The 22036-nt window shown below is 40.7% G+C and overlaps 1 protein-coding gene across 9 annotated transcripts in view; it reads left to right on the top strand.

The window, feature by feature from the left end:
- Positions 1-22036, top strand: part of dmd (dystrophin) — a 1998855-nt gene that overhangs the window by 1750183 nt on the left and 226636 nt on the right. For all 9 annotated transcript variants that reach the window (XM_063050913.1, XM_063050911.1, XM_063050907.1 and 6 more), the window contains 2 exons: positions 14477-14633; positions 18870-18990. In XM_063050913.1, the coding sequence (XP_062906983.1) occupies positions 14477-14633; positions 18870-18990 (278 nt within the window). The remainder of the gene's footprint in view (positions 1-14476; positions 14634-18869; positions 18991-22036) is intronic.

Here is a 22036-nt window from a genome sequence, read left to right as displayed (position 1 = left end):
CTTTATCAATATGTTTTGGTCACTTCTTCGAAGAATTCAATTAGGCTCATGAGACACAACCTGACCCTCACAAATCCAGGTTGACTATCCCAAATCGGAATATTATTTTCCAAATACTCATAAATCCTGTCTCTAAGAATCTGGTCTATAATTCCCAGAGTTATCTCTGTTACCTTTCATGAACAAAGGAATTGTATTCGCCAACCTCCAATCCCCTGGCACTACACCTATGACCAGTGTGGATGCAAAGATCATTGCCAGAGGCACAGCAACCTCTTTCCTTGCTTCCTGTAGTAACCTGTGATACATCACATCTGGCCCAAGGGACTTAACTATTTTCAAAAATTCCAGCACATCATCTTTCTTAACCTTGACATGTTTCAGCATTTAGCCTGTTCCACAATGACCTCAATATTGTTAAGGTGCCTCTTACTGATGAATACTCCAACTCCAGGCACATGTTTCCTCTTTTATTCCTGATCAATCCTGCACTCACTCTATCATGCTCCTGTTCTTCACATACATGTAGAATGCCTTGGGATTTTCCTTAACACTAGTTGCCAAGGTCTTCTCATATCACTTTCTAGTTCTCCTCAGTTCGTTCTTAAGTTCCTTCCTAGCTAGCTTGTAACTCTCCAGAGCCCTGTCTGAATCTTGCTTTCTAAATCTTAAGTATACTTCTTTCTTCCTCTTGATTAAATGTTCCACATCTCTTGTCAACATGGTTCCTTCACATTTCCCTGTCTCAATGGGAGAAGCCTATCCAGAAACCCTTCTGCTAACTCACCCTGTATGTGAAAACATCTCTTACTTTCTGTTTCCCAATAAACTGCTGTTCAACAGTTCCGATGCTGCCTCCAACAGTTCAAGGCATTGCCAGTGGTTCTGCTGTCATATCTCCCCATCTTTCAGCCTGTTTTATCCAACACCTTACCTCATTTCTCCACCTGATAATTCTCACTAATACCCATCACGTTCTTAGCTATTGGAACCAGGGCCTCTTTTTCCAATCTATTCGTCCAATAACCTGGCTTTCTTTGAGGGTGTGATAGTTCCTGCTCTCTCCAGCAGTGATGCTTGAAACCCTTTGTTTGAATCCCTTTTGTTAGCCATCTGTTCCAAATGGAATATTGAAATAGCATTTAATAATTGTCAGAGATAAACTATAATTTTTTTTTGTTTGAACTGTCTGTAACTTTTTAACGTAGTCGACTACACCAATCTGGCCCATCACTTTGCAACTAGACAGGATTTCGTTAAAGTGGTTGCTTTCTTTTAAACCCAAAAAGGAAGGTACTCCAGATGACTTCTTAACCCCCATTCTCCCAAATGTATGATGAGTTCCAGTGTATCCTAGGAGGGTATCTCACCAACACCTTAGCAACATAATTTGAAAACATTGCGCCAGTTTCAATATGTACATTGATGGCCAACTGCTGACATGATTCTACCTTTGTCTCTAAATAATCTGAACATTACGTCATCCAGTGTTCTGCTGCCCTGTCCCAGTTTGCCCAGAGTACACCACTGGCCATTCTTTCAGCTTGAATTCATGTCCTTAAATACTTCATTGCTTTAAGATGCTCCATCAAACCAAACTTCTTTTTGGGTCCTTTGCCCCAGTGTAGCTTGATGGCAGATTTTCTTTGAGAAGCTTTTCAGTAGTATCTTAATACCTTTTGCTCCATTCAAAATCCTTTATAAATGCAAATTTTTCCTCCTCTTGTACTTCATAGATTTCTGATCGAATGTGCATCCAAAGCCCATTCATTCTTTCAGCACTGATCACTGGGCAGGAATAAGTATAAGGGACAAGGAATTAAGAGAGACAAGAAGAGAGCAAAAGAAAAGATCATTATTAAGCATGAAAGGGAAACCAAAAATATTCCATCAAGATATAAACAGGAAAGGGGCTGTAAAAGGAGAGGTGGGACCAAATGAAGAGCAAAAATAAATTTTGTTCTGAAAGGCTGAAGGTAAATACAGCAAGTTACAGAAGGAAAGGGATTCTGTGCTCTATAACTCTATTACCACAGATTCAAAGCTAATGCTTTAAGACAGGAAAATTATAAATATTACACTCTTGTTCAAGACAGGTGTGTGGAGAAGCACCACACACACAAAATGCTGGAGGAACTCAGCAGGTCAGGCAGCATCTATGGAATGGAATGAACAGCTGACATTCCAGACTGAGACCCTTGGCTCAAAGCGTCGACTATTCATTGCCTTCTTTCGATGCTGACTGACCTGATAAGCTCCTCTATTATTTTGCATGTGTTGCTTTGGATTTCCAGCATCTGCAGAATTTTTGTATATATGGAGAAGCACACCAAAAGCAAATTAGAAATAACAATCAAGCGTAGAATTAGCAGAAAGTGTAGTTCAGATTGATTAGAAGGAGCTGAAATGGATTAGTTAGGTCAACTTATGTCTAACTTGTTCAAGGTTTTTGAAAAGTTAACAGGGGACATTTTCAGGGAAGCATTTTTCATTAGTTATAAGTGCATTTATGAAGCATGTTTGGCATGATGCCATGGAATGGGCTTGGCTTCAAGACGGAAAACCAGGGATTAAAAGTGAAGATAGCAGAATGGATAGAAAATTGACTTAGTAGAAGGAACATGGGGTTGCAGTGCACGGATGCTCTTTAGGCCTTGGCGGGAGTGGTGGTAGGTGATGATGAAATGTTCAGTAGAGAATACAGGCTGCTGCTTTTCATAATGTTTATTCCTGACTTGGATTGAATGCATAAGGCATGCTTTTCAAACTGAGAGATGAAGCATAACTTGAAGAAGTAATGAACTGTGAAGAGAATATTAAAAGATTTCAAAAAGAAACACTTGGGTGCTAAAAATGGACAGATGACTTTTAATGCTGAGACGTGATGCTTTGGTCAGAATTTTAAAAGCATTGGTAGAATAAAGAGATCGAAGGTATGTTTGTGTGTTTTGTTAAAGGAGGTATGCGGGTTGAGAAAATGTTGAAAGAGCAGAAGTGATCCCGAACTTTATTTTTTCAAAAAAGGGAGTCCAAGAGCAAAAATGGAATGATGAACTTTTTAAAAGGCTACAGTTGATGTATGTGGAAGAAGAATTGGTTTATTATCATATCATATAGTGAGGTGCAGCGAAAAGCTTGCCTTGCATACTGTTCAGACAGATCAGTTCATTACACAGTGCATTGAGATAGTACAAGGTAAAACAATGACAGAGTGCAGAATAAAGTCAAACAGCTACAAAGAAAGTGCAATGCAGGTAGACAGTAAGGTGCAAGACCATAAAAAGGTCAAGAGTCCATCTTTTTGTTCTAAAGAAACTTCCACTTGTCTTATAACAGTATGGTTGAAGCAGTCCTTGAGCCTGGTAGTATGTGCATCCAGGCTTATGTGTCTTCCTCACAATGGGAGAATGGAAAGTGTCCAGAGTGAGAGAGATCGTTGATTATTTTGGTTTCTTTACTGAGGCAGCAAGAAGTATAGACAGAGTACATGGAGGGAAGGTTAGCCTGCTGAGATGTGCCCATAACTTTCTTCAGTTCGTTGCAGTTGTGGGCAGAGCAGTTGCCATAGTTGCTATGATGCATCCAGAAAGGATGCTTTCGATGGTGTTTCATTAAAAATTGATAAGTGTCACAGGGACATGCCAAATTTCTTTCGCCTCCTGTGTTGGTGATGGGCACTTTTGGCCCTGGTGTCAACATTGTTCAACCAGTGCAGGCTATCTGCCATATTCACTCAGACGAACGAAGTTCTCAACTTCAGCACCTGAACACAACTGTGTGCATAGGAAAGATATGAAGGCTTTAGAGAGGCTACAGAAGGCATTTACTAATGTGATTCCAGGCATGAGGGTCATCTGGCTTTATGACTAGACAGGAAGAGCTGGGATTGTTACTGAAATAAGGGATGTTGTGCAATGGGATCACTAAGAGGTATTTAAAAATCAGGAACAATAAAGATAGAGCAGATAGAGGGGAAGTGCTTCCTTTGACAGAGGAGTCAAGAAGGCGCAATTAATTATGAAGGTGATTGGTAAAATAATCAAAAGTGACACAAAGAAAATATATTTTGCACAGTGAGTGGTTAAGGTCTGTTAGGGCTCTGCCAGGGGATGTAGTGAAGGCAGATTTAATTGTAGCATTCCAAAGGGTGTGGGTTAAGTATCTGGAATGAAAGAAATTGCAAGCCTATGAGCAGAATACTAGGACGTGGGTTGAGCTGTTTTGTTCTTGCACAGAGGCAGTGGGCCTGCTGGGATCCTTGTATACTGTAACATCACAGATAGCTGATTTATTTTCCTCTGAGTTGGCTAATGTAGAATCCCAATCTTAGCCTTGTATGTCCAAGTGAAATGATGTGTGCATTTTCTAACTCAGCATAGACCAGGGTTCAAATCTGAGTTATTTCTGATTAGCAAGTTCTTCAAGCACACCATTGAACTTCCAGAGGGCAACTAAATGCTGATATCAGATTCAATCAGTGTGTTCGCTTTCTTATGTATTAATTTATCTTTAGAGTAGAATGCTGCTTGAGTACTTTGTCAGCCAAGTCTGTACTAGTAACATGAACTGGGTATTCTTCATTTTAATGAGATGTATGTTCCACTCAGTCTTGATAAAGAATTTCTACAACAGTATGTTTTCATTTTCCTTTTTTTTTGAAAAGTAATAAAAGCAATCCTTGTCTTCTTGCATTGTGATGATTGCTTTGACGCAGTATCAGTCATGCCTCAGCATCCAAAGATGATTCCATTTCTTTATCCAGATGTTATCAATCCCTCATTTAAATAAATCCAATATACTGACTTGTAATAGGATTTCAGGTAGCTCTAAAGACTAAGCTTCCTTACAAGCACCTGTCAGTCAGTCAACCCCACAATCATTGCTGGACTAGTTTCACACGCATTTCATTTATTTTATCTCTCAATGTTTTAACCCAGCTTGTATTGTCTATTAATAAATAATATGAACTGTTGTAAAAACACAAACAAATAATTTTGATGGAATACACAAAATGATTTCTCATTTCATTTCAACATTTATAGATTTTATTTCTATAACCGATGCCAAATAGGAAATTTTCTCTCTCATGTTCAGGAGGGTTTCCTCTGATGTGCAGACCTATTTCTGAAATAAAGGCAATGTTCATAGAACTGCTTATCTTCACACATCATATGGTGTAAAATCTGTTGTCTGAGCTTGGAAGGACATCGATCTCTTCTTGGAGGTGAAATCGGATTAGTTGCTTGTCCGTGGAAATCCAGAAGGTGGTTCTGTTGGGGGTGTGGGGGTGGTGGGAGGGCAAGCCAAGAGATGGTGGGAAGCAGACCTTCTCAAACTGATGCTGCCTCAGTAACAGTGAATAGGTCAATTTTCTGTAGATATTATGTCCCATAATACTTTAATTCATTTGTCAGTGGGAAGGATTGCTGGCTTTTTTTCCAGTTTAGATTCATGCCTATTTTAACTACGAGGAATAAAAATCCTATTATCCTCTTCATGTATTGATTAGATTAAGTAATTACTTGGCACATAGTTTTTCGATGTTGTCAGTATTTTCAATTGTAAATGTGAATACTAATATTCGCAGCAATGAAACAGTTTTAATTTTCAATAAGGTGTCTATAGCACAAAAAAAATGTATGCTGCTCCAAAAATGCATGTACAGTCAATTCCAGTTCATGGAGACATGTAAAATTGTGGCCCAATTAAGCAGCTGCCTCAATTAGCCTAAGTTTCATGGAAAACATTAAAAAGGCATAAAAAAGACAAAATTAGTAACTAATTGTGTATTTAACTGAAATAAATGACAAATTAGAATACTACTTCTGCAGTACTATAAAATTGTGTATTAGTTTCCAATAATTATCTATGGAGGAATTCATTTAGTGAATGCTGCCATGTTCCTTTGACTGTAAATGAACAAACTCAGCACAGACAACTGATAATGGACTGTAGATAATGCAGATAATGGACTGCCTTCATACAATGCTTCTGACAATTGCATCCTCCAAATCTTCATTTTCATTGTAACATTCAAGATGATAGTTGATACCTTCAAATTCTTTGTAGTTCCAATTTTCTCAAGTAGTTTTTGTTCTTTAAGACTTGTCCCTGTAAGAGGCTGCCCCAATGTCCTTATTAACTGGAATCCACTGTATATACTTCATTGTGAGCATTTTCCTGTTCACCTTCATTAGTTTCTAGGCATGGTCCCACAGATGCCAGTGAGTTTTCCAGCCTTCTAACTCCACGTGTGCTAACTTTTGTGCATGTTCCTGGAAAATGAATGACTTGGTTATTCATAGTTTTGCCTCTTGTCCGTGTGCACCTATATCCAATTGTGGTTGTCAGGTAGTGATCTGATCAGGAGCCTTAGCCACATTTTCACTGGCTCAGAACTCCTGAAATAAGATTAGCAGTTTTAGAACAGACTCATGCCACCGTGGAGACCCCTGGGTTTCATGGTTCAGCAGTTCACTATATCAACAAGTTGTGCCATCAGAAAGGGGTTTGATTGGCAGACACAATACTTGATATGAGGCATATCTTATCACCTGGAGAAGGAAAACTCTGATCTCAAACCTCCACTGCCTTGAGCTATACTCCCTTGCGGGGAAGGCTTCATTAGTAAACCCAAGAAAAAATACGGAGCTGGAGTCCCGAAGATAGCCTTATGTTCAGATCGACATTATCTGGCAACTCCTGCGACGCCACTGGTGCCAAACTGTATCAGTTTCTGCCGTTCCTTTGGATTTGTCAGCTGTGTGGAGAGGGCAAGCCTCATCGTACTATCCTGGTTTGCGTCTGGCTTGCATATCAATAACTTAATCCATGGTCAAACCTGACGAACAGAGGGCGCCTTTGTCAAGTGTATTCAAGATGTTGCTTTTTTTTTTGTAGATGTGCTGCAGATAAGTTTTCTGGTTATGGTGCTTCTATGATCTCTGTTATCACTTAGTTGGAGGCAATATTTCCTACCAGAGGGTATGTCATTCAAAATGCCTCATAACCCTTGCTTGCCCACTTGTGTTCTAGGTATTTATTTGTAGGCTAAGATTTTCATCTTGAAAAGCCAGCAAAAGTCTTATGAAATTAAACATGTGGAGTTGAAGTTGTGTGAGCCAAACATTCTGAACTTTAGGCTTCCACCACTTGCCAAAGTACTCTGGGCATGTTTTGTTGGCACTGGAATGTGTGTCAACACTTGCAGTCTGTCTCCAGCACATACTTAGGCTGTGTTGGTTGTTAACACCAACAGCGCATTTCACTGTTCTGATGTGCATGTGATAAATAAGTGAATCTGAATCTGAAAATATGACACACCTTAAATGAACACCAGCAGTTACATCCAGCCACTATTCTACTTTGTTTTTAATCATTTGTTTGTGATTAGTGGTTTCTTCCAAGCAATTCTGTAGAGTTGCAATCCAAACCGTGAATGAATAGTTTAAAAGGGAGAGCTTTGTTTTTGTTACAAGGTAAAGACTCCTGGCATCCTTGCTCAAGCAACATCACTTCCCAAGCAATTATTGCAGACTGTTAAGGAATTATTAAGATGTGGACTATGCAACTGTTTTCAATTTATATCAGACTGAACAAGTCTCTGGGTGACAAAAAAACTCTGTTCAGAATGCAAATATATTGACAGGAAAATTCATCTTGTCCAAAAACTGGCAACATCAGATAGCAGTAATATTCTCTCTGCCTTCAGGAGCCAGAAATAGACAGAGGATTTATTCATGGGTTATCAATAAAGATGTCAACTTCTTTTTGTTTTTTTTACACATGCTTACTTATTAAGTGATCCTGTTAAACTATTGAAACAACAAAAAAGTTATTTGGCTCTACAGCTCTGATTCATGGAGAAGCACTGATGTCTAATTTAAATGGGCATCGATATGCATTTTGAGAATTTTTGGAGAAACTTGGTCCATAAAGCATCCAATACTGACAACTCGATTGCAGAACTGCCAAACTGGATGATGGTAGAATTCATGAAGTAGCATGCCTTTTTTTAATATAGAAGACTCTCTCCTTTTGTCCTTGATGTGCCTGGAGAACAGCACCCCTATTGGTAACTCGTCAAAGGGGTAGTGAGTGTTTTGGGGACAGCATGTAGAGTTAGAGGTCAGGTTAGGGTTTAAGGACACAAATGAGGGATAGTTAAAGGTCAGACCAGTAAGTGATGAATCAAGAGCAGCAGCCAGAGTTTGGGTCAAGTTGGCACCTATTTACAATGTCTGTCATGGTTCAACCTTAGTTTTTTTTAGGTTCATAGGGATGGTTTGGAAGACAGCGTTGGGGGTGGGGTTAGGGGTCATGTTGGAGTTTAGGGACAGGGATGAGGGAGAATAAAAAGTCAGGGGAGGCAGCCTGTGTCTGGAGTACAAGCTGGAATGTTCTGTGGTGCAGGTCAGCAATCTGGACATTGGGTCAGATTATGTCAACAGTCACTGAGCAGACCAGCTATTCCCAGTATGTGGAGTTCCAAGTGTGTTCAGGCCAGTGACTCCCACTCCTCCGCCTCCCCACAGACCACTAGGATCGGAATGGGAGTTTGAATGTTGAAGCCAGAGGTACTGCGTGGTCAAAGGTTAAGTATCCCAGAGGTCAGGTCAATCAAGGTCCATAGGTCAAACCCGTGATTGATGAGTCATGGGGCAAAGCCTGTAGCTCAAACCCATGATTGGTAAGCTCTGAGGTCAATACCCAGAGAATGGTGAAGTCCTGAAGAAAGTGGTAACCTTCCTAAATGACTGTTGTCCAGTAGCACTTACATCCATGGTGATGAAACATATAAAGTCCTGCCTGAGGAGCGACTTGATCCACTCTAATTTGCCTCTCATCACAGCAAGTCACCAACATTTGCCACTTCATTGGCTCTTTACTCAACACTGGAACATCTGAACAGTAAAGATGCATACATCAGGAAGTTTTTCTTTGACTGCAGCTCTGCATTTAATACTATCGTCCCTTCAAAGCAGATCAATAAGCTCCAAGACTGGGGTGCCAACACCTCCTTGTGCAACTGGATCCTCGACTTGCAGGCCCCAGTCAGTTCAGATTGGCAGCAACATCATCTCCAAACCTCCATCAGCACAGGTGCACCACAAGTGCGCTTACTGCGTGCTTAGCCACCTACCCAACTCACTTTATACTTACAACTGAGAGGCTAAGTAGAGCTCAAATGTCATATCTACATTTGCTGAAGAACAGCACTGTTAATGGCCAAATCAAAGGTGGTGATGAATCAACATATAAGAGGGAGATTGAAAATCTGGTTGAATGGTGACACGCAAACCTCTCACTCAAGTTTAGCAAAACCTAAGAGCAGATTATTAATCATGGGTGAAGCCCTCTCCACCACTGAGCACATCTTCAATGAGTGCTGTCACAAGAAAGCAGCATTCATCATCATGGGCCTCCACCATCCAGGTCATTCGGTCTTCTCACAGCTGCTATCATAAAGGAAGTACAGGAGCCTCAAGTCCCACACCATCAGGTTCAGGAATAGTCTTTACTCCTCAACCATCAGGCTCTTGAACCAGAGGGATAACTTCGCTCAACTCCATTCAGCCCAACACTGAACTGATTCCACAACCTATGGACACACTTTCAAGGACTCTACAATATATGTCCCAGATATTTGTTGGTTATTTATTTATTGTTGTCATTTTAGTTTTTATTTCTGGTTTTGTATTTGCACAGTTTGAAGTCTCTTGCACAATGGTTGTTTGTCTGCCTTTGTTGTTTGAAGTTTTTCATTGATTCTGTTGTGTTTCTTTGTATTAACTGTGAATGCCCACAAAATTAAATCTCATGGTAGTATATGGTGATATACATGTACTTTGAAAAGAAATTTACTTTGAACATTGAACTTAGGAGGATAGAGCTGATGGTTAAAGTCCAGAACTCGCTAAGACTGGATATAGAAAGCCTGAAATGTGATAGACCGAAGTCCATGAATCAGGAGATAGGGGTTGAGTCCAGACCAGAGAATGGAGGTTGGAAGCCTGATTTCTGCAAGTTTGGGATTCTGGGGCCAAGAACTGGAGGCCTTGAGGAAGACTGTCCCGGGGATGGAGTTTGTGTGTGTGTTATATCATTGTAATGTTGAACATTGTAGGCATGTGTGTTGCAGCCGGAATGTGTGGTGACCTTGCAAGCTGTCCCCGGCACATCCTTGGGTGTGTTGCTTGTTAACACACACAGCATATTTCACTCTATGTTTTGATGTACGTAAATCTGAATCTGTGGAAATGATTGAGATTTATTGAATCATTCAATCAGGAGCAGTAAACGCGTAAGGGTCAAGTATCACCTCCCACTGGGTTTGTGCAGACCATCAATCACATATTGACATTAATCCGATAAAAAACTTTTTTTTTTAATCATCCCACCTTCTCATCAATTCCCCCTCAATAGTCTACACACTAGGGGCATTTCAAAACCTGCACATTGTCGGGATATGGGAGGAAACCCATATGGTCACAGGGAGAGCATGAAAATTCCACACAAGTAGCAGCTGAGGTCAAGTTTGTACCCAGGTCTCTGGTATGTGAGGCAGTGGCTCTATGTGTTCTGCTTCCCTGTGTGTCTTTGTAGGCAAACAACTCAAAGTTGCACTTTAAATGAGTGTGATTGCCAGTAAGGTTGTGGATAGCAGTTAAGTAAGAAAGGGATCTAGGAAGATTTTGTGGTCATGATATTGAAATCTTTCTCCAATGTGACCTGAGTTTAATCAGAGAAAATAGATCAGTATTGGCAGGATTTTTACACCTAGAGCAACAGACAATATTTAGCAGAACTCACTCAAGATCTTTATCCTCCTTAAGCTATTAGAAATCCTCTAGAATCTGTCCTTCAAACTGACTCCAATGTCCACCTGGTTCAAAAAAAGTGTGGATTGAACTGCTGCTGTCATTTCCCAAGCTTGTTATCTTTTCTTCATCAAATATAGTTTGCCCATAGTTAGATATGTAATTATTGTTACACAGAATGATTTTCAAATTATTTTCAGATAATTAATGGCAGCTGGAAGCTCTTGGAATTCTGGCTGCGGCAATTTACTGCTTCATTGGTCCAGAAAGTTTGGTGAACAGTACCTGCGTAGCTGTCATGAAGAGTGGCCCCTCAAATTAATGTTCATTGTATTGCTAAATAACAGAATATTCTCTATCTCCAAAAGTTGGCTGGACTGAAATATTGCATCAAGATTTATTTTGTGAATTACTAATAGCTTAGTGAGTTGAATACATTGCATTACATTCTTCTGAAGTTCCCCAACCCCCCACCTCCATTTTCTCTCCTTTTCCAGTCAAGTTACTGGGTACTGATTTCAAAGTTCAAAGTAAATTTATTATCAAAATGCATACATGCCACCAAAGATCACACCCTGAGATTCATTTTTTGCAGGCATTCCTCAATCGAACAAAGAAATTTAATAGAATCTACACACAAAGATTAACAAGCAACCAAATGTGCAAAATAAGACAAACAGTACAAATAAAAAAAATAATAATAATGCCATAGCCTCAGCCACCTCCACTCCATCCTGTCCCACCTAGAAAATGATGCCTCATACTCCAGGATGTTGTTCATCGACTTCAGCTCGGCCTTTAATACAATAATCCCTCAGAGGCTGGTGGGTAAACCGTCCTTGTTGGGACTCAACACCCCATTCTGTAACTGGATCTTGGACTTGTTGATGGGAATATCCCAGTCAGTCTGAGTTGGCAGCTGTGTGCCCAGCCACTGATACTCACACTGCTGACTCACTGCCAGATCCAGCTAAACCAGCATCATCAAGTTCACTGATGATACAGCAGTAGCTGGCCTCATCAGCAACTACTGAGTCAGCATACAGAGAGGAGACAGAGAGATTTGTCAAATGGTGTGAGAGCAACAACCTGAGACTCAACATGGCCAAAACAAACAGATGATAGTTGACTTCTGAAAGGTGCAAGTCACCCACTCTTCACTGCACATCAATGGCTCTGCTGTTGAGAGGGTGAAGAACACAGAGTTCCTTGGTGTGCAAATAACAGACGATCTAACCTACACCCACAACACCTCCTCATTAGTCAAGAAAGCAAAGCAGCATCTACGATTTCTGAGAAGATTGAGGCATGCAAGACTCCCCGTCTCCATTCTAACAACTTTCTAAAGGAGTAGCATTGAGAATGTTATATCCAGCTGCATCATTGAGTGGCATCGGACCGCAAGACCCTACAGAGGATAATAATAACCACTGAAAGGATTACCGCGATCTTCCTCCCCTCTATTTGTGACATTTATCAGGAGCATTGTACACAAAGGGTCCGAAGCACTGTTGAGGATCCCTCCCACCCATCCCACAATCTCTTTGACTCACTACCATCAGGAGGAAAGTACAGCAGCATCAGGGCTAGGATTGCCAGACTGAATAACAGCTTCTTTCCCAGGCTCTGAGACTAGTGAAAACCTTACCACCAGCGAGGTCTCATCACTAGGATAGCAAGCTGCTTACTGTTTACCTGTGCTGTGCACTACATGCATTTTGAATTATATTTTATTAATTTATTTGAGGTAATATTTTATTGTCGTGTGCGATATATGTATTATGGGTGTACTGTGACCTGGAGGAATGTTGTTTTGGTTGGTTGTATGTACTGTATATACAGTCAGATGACAATAAACTTGAACTTGATAGATAATAAATAAATTATTCAGAGAACATGAGTTGTCGGGTCCTTGAAAGTGAGTGTATAGGTTGTAGAATCAGTTCAGATTTGAGGTGAGTGAAGTTATCCGTGCTGGTTCAGCAGCCTGATGGTTGAAGGGTAATAACCATTCCTGAACCTGGTGGTGTGGGACTTAAGGCTCCTTTAGCTCCTTCTGAATGTCAGCAGTGAGTAGAGATGATGGGGGTCCTTGATGATGGATAAGATGCTGCTTTCTTGTAGCAGTGCTCCTTGTAGGTGTGCTTAGTGGTGGAGAGGGCTTTTTCTGCAATGAGCTGGGCTGTATCTACCACTTTTTTTTCCATTCTTGGGCATTAGTGTTTCCATACCAGGCCATGATGCTACCAGTCAAGATACACTCCACTCTGCATCTATAGAAGTTTGACAAAATTTTAGATGACATGCTGAATCTGCTCAAACTTCTAAGCAGGAAAGAATTCTTTGTAATTGTACCTATGTGCTTTTCCGAGGACAGATCCTCAGTTATGTTAAAAGCAAGGAATTTAATGTTACCGACCCTCTCCACCTTTGATCCCATAATGAGTACTGGCTCATGGACCCTCGGTTTCTTCCTCCTGTGGTCAATAATCAGCTCTTTGGTTTTGTTGACGTTGAGTGAGAGTTGTTGTTGTGGTATTACTCAACCAGATTTTCAGACTCCCTCCCACATGCCAATTTGTCACCAGCTTTCAATCAGCGAACAACAGTTGTGTCATCAACAAACTTAAACATGGCATTGGAGCTGTACTTTGATTTGGATACTAGTTTATCATTGTCTCTTCATTTGTGAAGCTATATTGGCTATTATTCTAAGGGATACTCATCTCTGAAAGTCTTCACAAGAGCCGAATGCTGCAAAGGAAGGAAATGCTGAAATGAGAATAGGAAATTTTGTGAATTCTTGCTTAGGTCATGAAGAATATGTGGAGAGCGAAATGGAGTTAACTTTTCAGAATGATTTTTTGCTACTGCTTTGTTCTACACAGATGCTGTCTGACCCAACAAGTATTTTCAAAGGTTTTCTATCTTATGTATGAGAGTTATCAGAGCCATGGTCAAAAATGTTCCTTTCCTAATGCTCTCACATGCACATTTCCCATCAAGATTACTGGCAAATAATCAGGAGGGAAAACCAAAGCTGACAAGTTTCTCCTTTCTGCAATCAAAGGATATTAAAGTCAAGAGTTGTATCTCAACTTACTGAGAATCAACATTTGGACTCATTAGATCCATATAGTTTAATGTTGTGTCACCCACAGTCTTCACTCACCTGCCAATAGTGATGTGATAGCTTTAGCGGTAAAGCAGCCCATTAGATAATGCAAGTCACGCACTCAGTCGTAGATGCTGCTTTAACACCAATTTTAACTTGTGCTGTTTTATTAGCAAGCAATCAAAGAGTATTCGGCAGATGCCAAAAATAAAATGAATCAGATATAGAATATTCTTTTGTAAAAAAAATGATAACCAAGGGATTGTTGTGCTCTCTAATTGTACCACCTATTCAGCCACTAGTTTTGAAGGGATAATTTCAGTTGATTGCACAAAATCCTGTGGCTGTTTGAATAGCATGCTGGATGAGATTCAATCGTGTTCTTTTGTTTCAGTGAATAATATTAAAGCACTGTAGAAATATTTTTGAGCTATTATGAAGATTGTTTCAATTCTTAAGTACAGCCGTATGTTATGATAACATGGTTGTTTTGTTGTAATTGGAGCAATAAGAATGCTGTGGGTTTTTTCTTTGCTTATAGAGCCTGTCTGGAAACAAATGCTGAGCAGTGGAAGCGGCTGAAGATCTCCCTCCAGGACTTACTTACATGGATGAATTTGAAGAATGATGAACTAAGGAGGCAAATGCCTATTGGTGGTGATGTTCCCATAGTGCAACAGCAGAATGATGTTCACCGAGTAAGAGAAATACAATTTTTTATCTTTCAAATTTAAACTCAGAAAGTGTATTTCAAATATTATGACTGCCTGCAGATTCTGATTTGCTTCAATGAATAATTGTCTTCCTTAAGTTCTTTGAGCGGTCTATAACCTAAATTGGATTATTGCTCAAATAATATTACTTCCAAACAAAAGCAAAATTCGTCACTGCAGTTTTACAAATAGTGATATCAAGCACTGCTACACAAGTTGGTGAAAAGCATGTTTGTATTTTGTTTAAACATTGCAAAGTTAACTCAGAATTCATCTGAAATAAGCTACAAAGGGCATGCCAAAAATCTTGCATTCTGACAGGCTAACAGGAAGGAGGTTAAGAATAAAATTAGGGGGATCTTGGCGATAGTAGGGATGACTTAGAACGGATTGAAAAGCTTGAACATGTAGACATCAAGAAAGAGGATGTGCTGGAGCTTTTGGAAAGCATCAAGTTGGATAAGCCTCCAGGACCAGATGAGATGAACCCCAGGCTACTGTGGGAGGTGAGGGAGGAGATTGTTGAGCCTCTGGCAATGATCTTTGCATCATCAATGGGGATGGGGGAGGTTCCAGAGGATTGGAGGGTTGCAAATGTTGTTCCCTTATTCAAGAAAGGGAGTAGAGATAGACCAGTGAGTGTTACTTCAGTGGTTAGTAAGTTGATGGAAAAGATCCTGAGAAGCAGGAGTTATGAACATTTGGAGAGGCATAATATGGTTAGGAATAGTCAGCATGGCTTTGTCAAAGGCAGGTTGTGCCTTACGAGCCTGATTGAATTTTTAGAGGATGTGACTAAACACATTGATGAAGGTAGAGCAGTAGATGTAGAGTATATGGATTTCAGCAAGGCATTTGATAAAGTACCCCATGCAAGGCTTATTGAGAAAGTAAGGAGGCATGGGATCCAAGGGGACATTGCTTCGTGGATCCAGAATTGGCTTGCCCACAGAAGGCAAAAAGTGGTTGTGGATGGGTCATATTCTGCATGGAGGTCGGTGACCAGTTGTGTGCCTCAGCGATCTGTTTTGGGACCTCTTCTCTTTGTGATTTTTATAAATGACCTGGATGAGGAAGTGGAGGGATGGATTAGTAAATTTGCTGATGACACAAAGGTTGGAGGTGTTGTGGATAGTGTGAAGGGCTGTCAGAGGTTACAACACGGCATTGATAGGATGCAGAACTGGGCTGAGAAGTGGCAGATGGAGTTCAACCCAGATAAGTGTGAGGTGGTTCATTTTGGCAGGTCAAATATGATGGCAGAATATAGTATTAATGGTAAGACTCTTGGCAGTGTGGAGGATCAGAGAGATCTTCGGGTCCATGTCCATAGGACGCTCAAAGCTGCTGCGCAGGTTGACTGTGTGGTTAAGGAAGCATATGGTACATTGGCCTTCATTAATCGTGGGATTGAGTTTAGGAGCCGAGAGGTAATATTACAGCTAAATAGGACCCTGGTCAGACCCCACTTGGAGTACTGTGCTCAGTTCTGGTCACCTCACTACAGGAATGATGTGGAAACCATGGGAAGGGTGCAGAGGAGATTTACAAGGATGTTGCCTGGATTGGGGAGCATGCCTTATGAGAATAAGTTGAGTGAACTTGGCCTTTTCTCCTTGGAGCGGCGGAGGATGAGAAGTGACTTGACAGAGATGTATAAGATGATGAGAAGCATTGATCATGTGGATAGTCAGAGGCTTTTTCCCAGGGCTGAAATGGCTAACACAGGAGGGCACGGTTTTAAGGTGCTTGGAAGCAGTTACAGAGAAGATGTCAGGGGTTAATTTTTTTATGCAGAGAATGGTGAGTGCGTGGAATGGGCTGTCAGCGATGGTGATAGAGGTGGATACGATAGGATCTTTTAAGTGACTCCTGGATAGGTACATGGAGCTTAGGAAAATATAAGGCTATGGGTAACCCTTGTACTTTCTAAAGTAACTACATATTCAGCACAGCATTGTGGGCTGAAGGGCCTGTATTGTGCTGTAGGTTTTCTATGTTTCTATATTTTATGAGATGAAAAATCTTCAGTTTTGTTATGCTGTATAGTACATTATCAGAATCTTCTCACAATAATGCAAACACAATATTTTCTCTTTTCCATTCCATTTCTCTGGTCACTTAAGAATGGTGTTAGAAGTGGGATGCTGAAAAATCTCTAACAGGAAACTGTTTCTTTGAGTATTTAATGGAAACTCTGAGTTCTTCATTGATCATTGCTGGTAAAACTATTTTTAAAACCTCTCCAAACATGTATTCACACTGTAGCTATACCCAGAACATAGGTGTGCACCAACACAAATGCAGCCTGAATCCAGAGAATGGAAGCTTGACCTGATACTGATATAAAAGTATAAATTTCCCTGGAAGAAATTGCCTCATGCCACATTGTAGTCCTGGCTTGGGAGTAACATCCAATTTAAATTCAGACTAATCCCGTCAAAATGAACATCATAAACAATCCTATATATTGCCAAGCCTCATAGCAACACAAATTTTGATTCTGAGCAAAAGGCTGAGACAGGTGGCAGTAATATCAATTTGCAATCACTTTCAATATGAAAGTAAACCAGTATCTTTTGAACTTAGACAAAAGATAATTGCATGGAAGTCAAATGGTGGGTTTGTTTTTTTTTTGTTTTCAGTTTTTTGGGCCGTATTTTCTTTCTTCCTAATTTTTTCTTCTATCTTCATGAAGACATGAACCAACATGTGCAAGGGAATGATAATGCAAGAACAATCTTATATCCTACTTTGAAAAATTTGAATATATTTTATACTCGATTCACATTGAAGTATTAACTTGTACCAACCATCTCAGTCATGTCATTACAGTTGGAGCTTTGTTATTGATTTGCATTACTTAATACAAGGGACCAATCCTGAAAAATTTCAAACATTAATGCCAATAAATGTACTGGAAAAAGTTTAAACCCAGTTATTTAAACAAAGTAGGATCCTTGCTCAGCAAAGTACCTACAGTTCAAGAGTGAATCACTTCATTTGTTAAGTCCTGATCCAGGGTTTTAACCCCTAATATCAACAGTTCCTCTCCCCTTCAGATACTGCTTTACCTAATGAGTTACTCGAGCAGACTGTTTGTTGCTTCCTTTCAGTAAGTATTTTTTGAAACTACATTTAGTTTTATAAAGTCAATTTGTTGTGAACCTTTTTTGTCTTATGCTTATGAATTTGATAGCTTGAATGTACCCTGAGGGCATGTAGTATATTTGCTGAACATTAGAACGGAAAAAAAAGAGTAGCTTCAGAGTCAAGAATCAAGAAAGAAGACGAGAGCAAAATCTCATTTTTCTGATTGATAATACTGCACTAAACCTTGTTTTGTTTCTATCTTGAAGTCTGGTGTTGCAAAATAAAATCTGCAAAAAGGTTGGTCCTGAATACCCATTGGGATGGTCAGCATAGGATTGTATGTTTTTTTTAGGAATAAATGGAATTGAAGAAATTCCTTGTTTGGGAATCATTCAAGAGAGTCACCTGTCCTCCGGTACGTCATGCAAGTAGCCATTCTTCACACACAACTACAGAGTGTGAATGTCAACAGGTCATCTGACTGCAGATGACTTGGAAATCTGAGCTTGATCTCATCCCAAGCAACATAATAAGGTGGTAAATTTAAGCAATAAACCAAAAAGTTTGAAATTTTGTCTCTGGTCAGGAGCACTGATTAAATGCTGCAGTATAAGCTCCCACCTGCCACTGATTTCAGTTGAACCAGATGTAAGAGAGGAGTGAACCAGGCACCTGATGCCTGCAGCACCCACAAAGTATGAAGGATCAAAGAAAGCATCTCTGTTCTCAAGGAGACTTCTTTCTCCTCTAGAATAGAAAGTGGCATAAGGAGTTTTGGATGTAGGATATGGCACTGGAAATGGGAGGAAGAAGACTAAAGCTTTTTGGAGTTAGAATAACAATCGTGTTTTTCGCAGCACAGAGAAGATTCAAAATCAAAAATGAGACTTTAATCAATCTTATTCATGTGTTCAGTCAGCCTTTACTATGGAAAAGTAGACACAAAGAAATGCCTGATTGAACTTCTGTGACAGAGGTTTTTCAAGAGTATTAACTCAATAAGGGCACAAGTTGCAGAAAGTATACGTTCGGAGAAGCATTCTTCCATTGTTTTAGTTGATATTGTAGTTTCATTGCTGATTGTAAAATAAGTAGAAGTAGAAATATAATGTGCTTTTCTCCCCCTAGACTTTCAAACGGGAGCTGAAGGCAAAAGAGCCAGTGATCATGAGCACATTGGACACAGTGAATTTGTTCTTGGCTGATCAGTCAATCAGAGGGCCTGAAAGTCTACTATCTGTACCAAAAGGTAACTTCAGAATTCCTGTAGTGTTTGGTTAATGGGAATGAAATCTGTGCTGTAATCACACAGAATCAATGGGTGGTACTCATTTGGGGACGAATTTGATGTATTTTTTAATGTTAAATCATTAAAATTACTCAGATATGTAAAAATTGCTGGTGAATGCAGCAGGCCAGGCAGCATCTATTGGAAGAGGTACAGTCAACGTTTTGGGTCGAGACCCTCCGTCAGGATTAACTGAAAGAAGAGATAGTAAGAGATTTGAAAGTGGGAGGGGGAGGGGGAGATCCTCCAAACTAAAGGTGTAGCTATGGGCACCAGTATGGGTCCCAGCTATGCCTGCCTTTTTGTTGGCTTTGTGGAACAATCTATGTTCCAAACCTATACTGGTATCCATCCCCCACTTTTCCTTTGCTACATCAACGACTGCATTGACGCTGCTTCCTGCACGCATGCTGAGCTCATTGACTTCATTAACTTTGCCTCCAACTTTCACCGTGCCCTCAAGTTTACCTGGTCCATTTCCGACAGCTCCCTCCCCTTTCTTGATCTTTCTGTCTCTATCTCTGGAGGCAATTTATCGACTGATGTCTACTATAAGCCTACAGACTCTCACAGCTACCTGGACTATTCCTCTTCTCACCCTGTCTCTTGCAAAAATGCCAACCCCTTCTCACAATTCCTCGGTCTCTGCTGCATCTGCTCTCAGGATGAGGCTTTTCATTCCAGGATGAAGGAGATGTCCTCCTTTTTTAAAGAAAGGGGCTTCCCTTCCTCCACCGTCAACTCGCTCTCAAACGCATCTCCCCCATTCCACGCACATCTGCTCTCACCCCATCCTCCTGCCATCCCACTAGGAATAGGGTTCCCCTTGTCCTCACCTACCACCCCACCAGCCTCTGGGTCCAACATATAATTCTCCGTAACTTCCGCCACCTCCAACGGGATCCCACCCCTAAGCACATCTTTCCCTCCCTTCCCCCTACTTTCCGCAGGGATCGCTTCCTACGCGACTGCCTTGTCCATTCATTCCCGCCCCCCCACCATCCCTTCCCACCGATCTCCCTCCCGGCACTTATCCTTGTAAGCGGAACAAGTGCTACACATGCCCTTACACTTCCTCCCTCACCACCATTCAGGGCCCCAGACAGTCCTTCCAGGTGAGGTGACAATTCACCTGTGAGTCGGCTGGGGTGATATACTGCGTCCGGCGCTCCCGATGCGGTCTTCTATTATTGGCGAGACCCGACGCAGACTGGGAGATCGTTTCGCTGAACACCTACGCTCTGTCCGCCAGAGAAAGCAGGATCTTCCAGTGGCCACACATTTTAATTCCACGTCCCATTCCCATTTTGATATGTCTATCCACGGCCTCCTCTACTGTCAAGATGAAGCCACACTCAGGTTTGAGGAACAACAACTTATATTCCGTCTGGGTAGCCTCCAACCTGATGGCATGAACATTCACTTCTCTAACTTCTGTTAATGCCCCACCTCCCCTTCGTACCCCATCCATTATTTATTTATTATTTTGTATTATTATTATTATTATTAATTTTTTCTCTCTCTCTTCTTTTTCTCCCTCTGCCCCTCTCACTATACTCCTTGCCCATCCTCTGGGCTTCCCCCCTCCCCCTTTCTTTCTCCCTATTCCTCCTGCCCCATGATCCTCTCATATTCCTTTTGCTAATCAACTTTCCAGCTCTTAGCTCCATCCCTTCCCCCTCCTGTCTTCTCCTATCATTTCGGATCTCCCCCCCCCCCCCACTTTCAAATCTCTTACTATCTCTTCTTTCAGTTAGTCCTGATGAAGGGTCTTAGCCTAAAACGTCAACTGTACCTCTTCCTATAGATGCTGCCTGGCCTGCTGCATTCACCAGCAATTTTTATGTGTGTTGCTTGAAGTTCCAGCATCTGTAGGTTTCCTCGTGTTTACTCAGATATGTGATGGATTTGAATCCCTTATTTTTAGCAAGGTTTAGGAAAAGTAAGGAAAGAAATCAGTGACATTTAGACTAGTTAGACTAGTAACACTGGTTACTGGGAGATTACGGTCAAGGAAAGGGCAATCCAACAGCTGATCTGAACATCCAGCAATGATTTGTAAAGGCCTAACAAAGCTAGTTGAATTTCTGAAGAAGTCACTTATACATTGTGTTTTAAAGGCCTACTTCTAGATTCAAGATTAATAGTAATAAACTACTATTTGGGTTGTTTCCAAAAAGTAACCTACTCAGGTTAGTTAGGTCATGCCCTGGTTAGTTTGCCCCATGCAGAATCTCAGTGGTGGAATTTGGATTGGTGCTTCCAAGTCCTCAGTTAGCATGATTTTTGAAAAAGCATCAATGGACAGCAATAAATGAAGCCGTAGCACCATCACTTGAAGTGTAGCAATTGGTGCATTTCTTAGGTTCACAGATTACAGATTAACAATGTTCACAGATTAATATTGCAGATGCTTAAAAACCTATTATCTTGCCCGCCTGGCAAAAAAAGACCTTAAGTACAGAAGATAAAATAATCAAAAGGAACATAGTGTCACAGCAAATTATCAATCCGCCCTTTGCCTTCTGGGAAGTGAATTTAAGAACAGTTTAGATGGGCAGTCTCCCCTGTGTGACATTTTTTTATTGTTCAACCAAAATGAATTTGAATAACAACTGGCATTTCTTTGGCTGTGCAAGCCTATTGCATAAAACTACCTTTGATGTAGTCTTAAATGGTAGCAGAGTTTTTCTTTCTCACAGAAAGTCAGCAGCTGCTTTTTAGTTATGTCCTGAACGATAGACATTAAGTACTATGAGTGTGTAACTCCAATGCTTACGTCAGATAGGAAAGGACACATAAAGGTACACTTTGGAGATGGCGGGATCTGTGAAAAGATCAGTCAGAAAAACTCAGCATATTTGTACATGATGCGGAGTTAAACAAAATAGTTGTAGGTGTAGATGGGAGAACTTAAAAGCATTATGTGTGCTTAAAATCGAGAAAATCTGCAGCGGCTGGAAATCCAAGCAACACCCACAAAATACTGGAGGAACTCAGCAGGCCA

The sequence above is a fragment of the Mobula hypostoma genome, chromosome 6, assembly GCF_963921235.1.
Source record: "Mobula hypostoma chromosome 6, sMobHyp1.1, whole genome shotgun sequence".
NCBI classification, from domain to species: domain Eukaryota; kingdom Metazoa; phylum Chordata; class Chondrichthyes; order Myliobatiformes; family Myliobatidae; genus Mobula; species Mobula hypostoma.
Note: the sequence above shows the minus strand (reverse complement) of the source record. Positions and strands in the feature narration are given on the sequence as shown.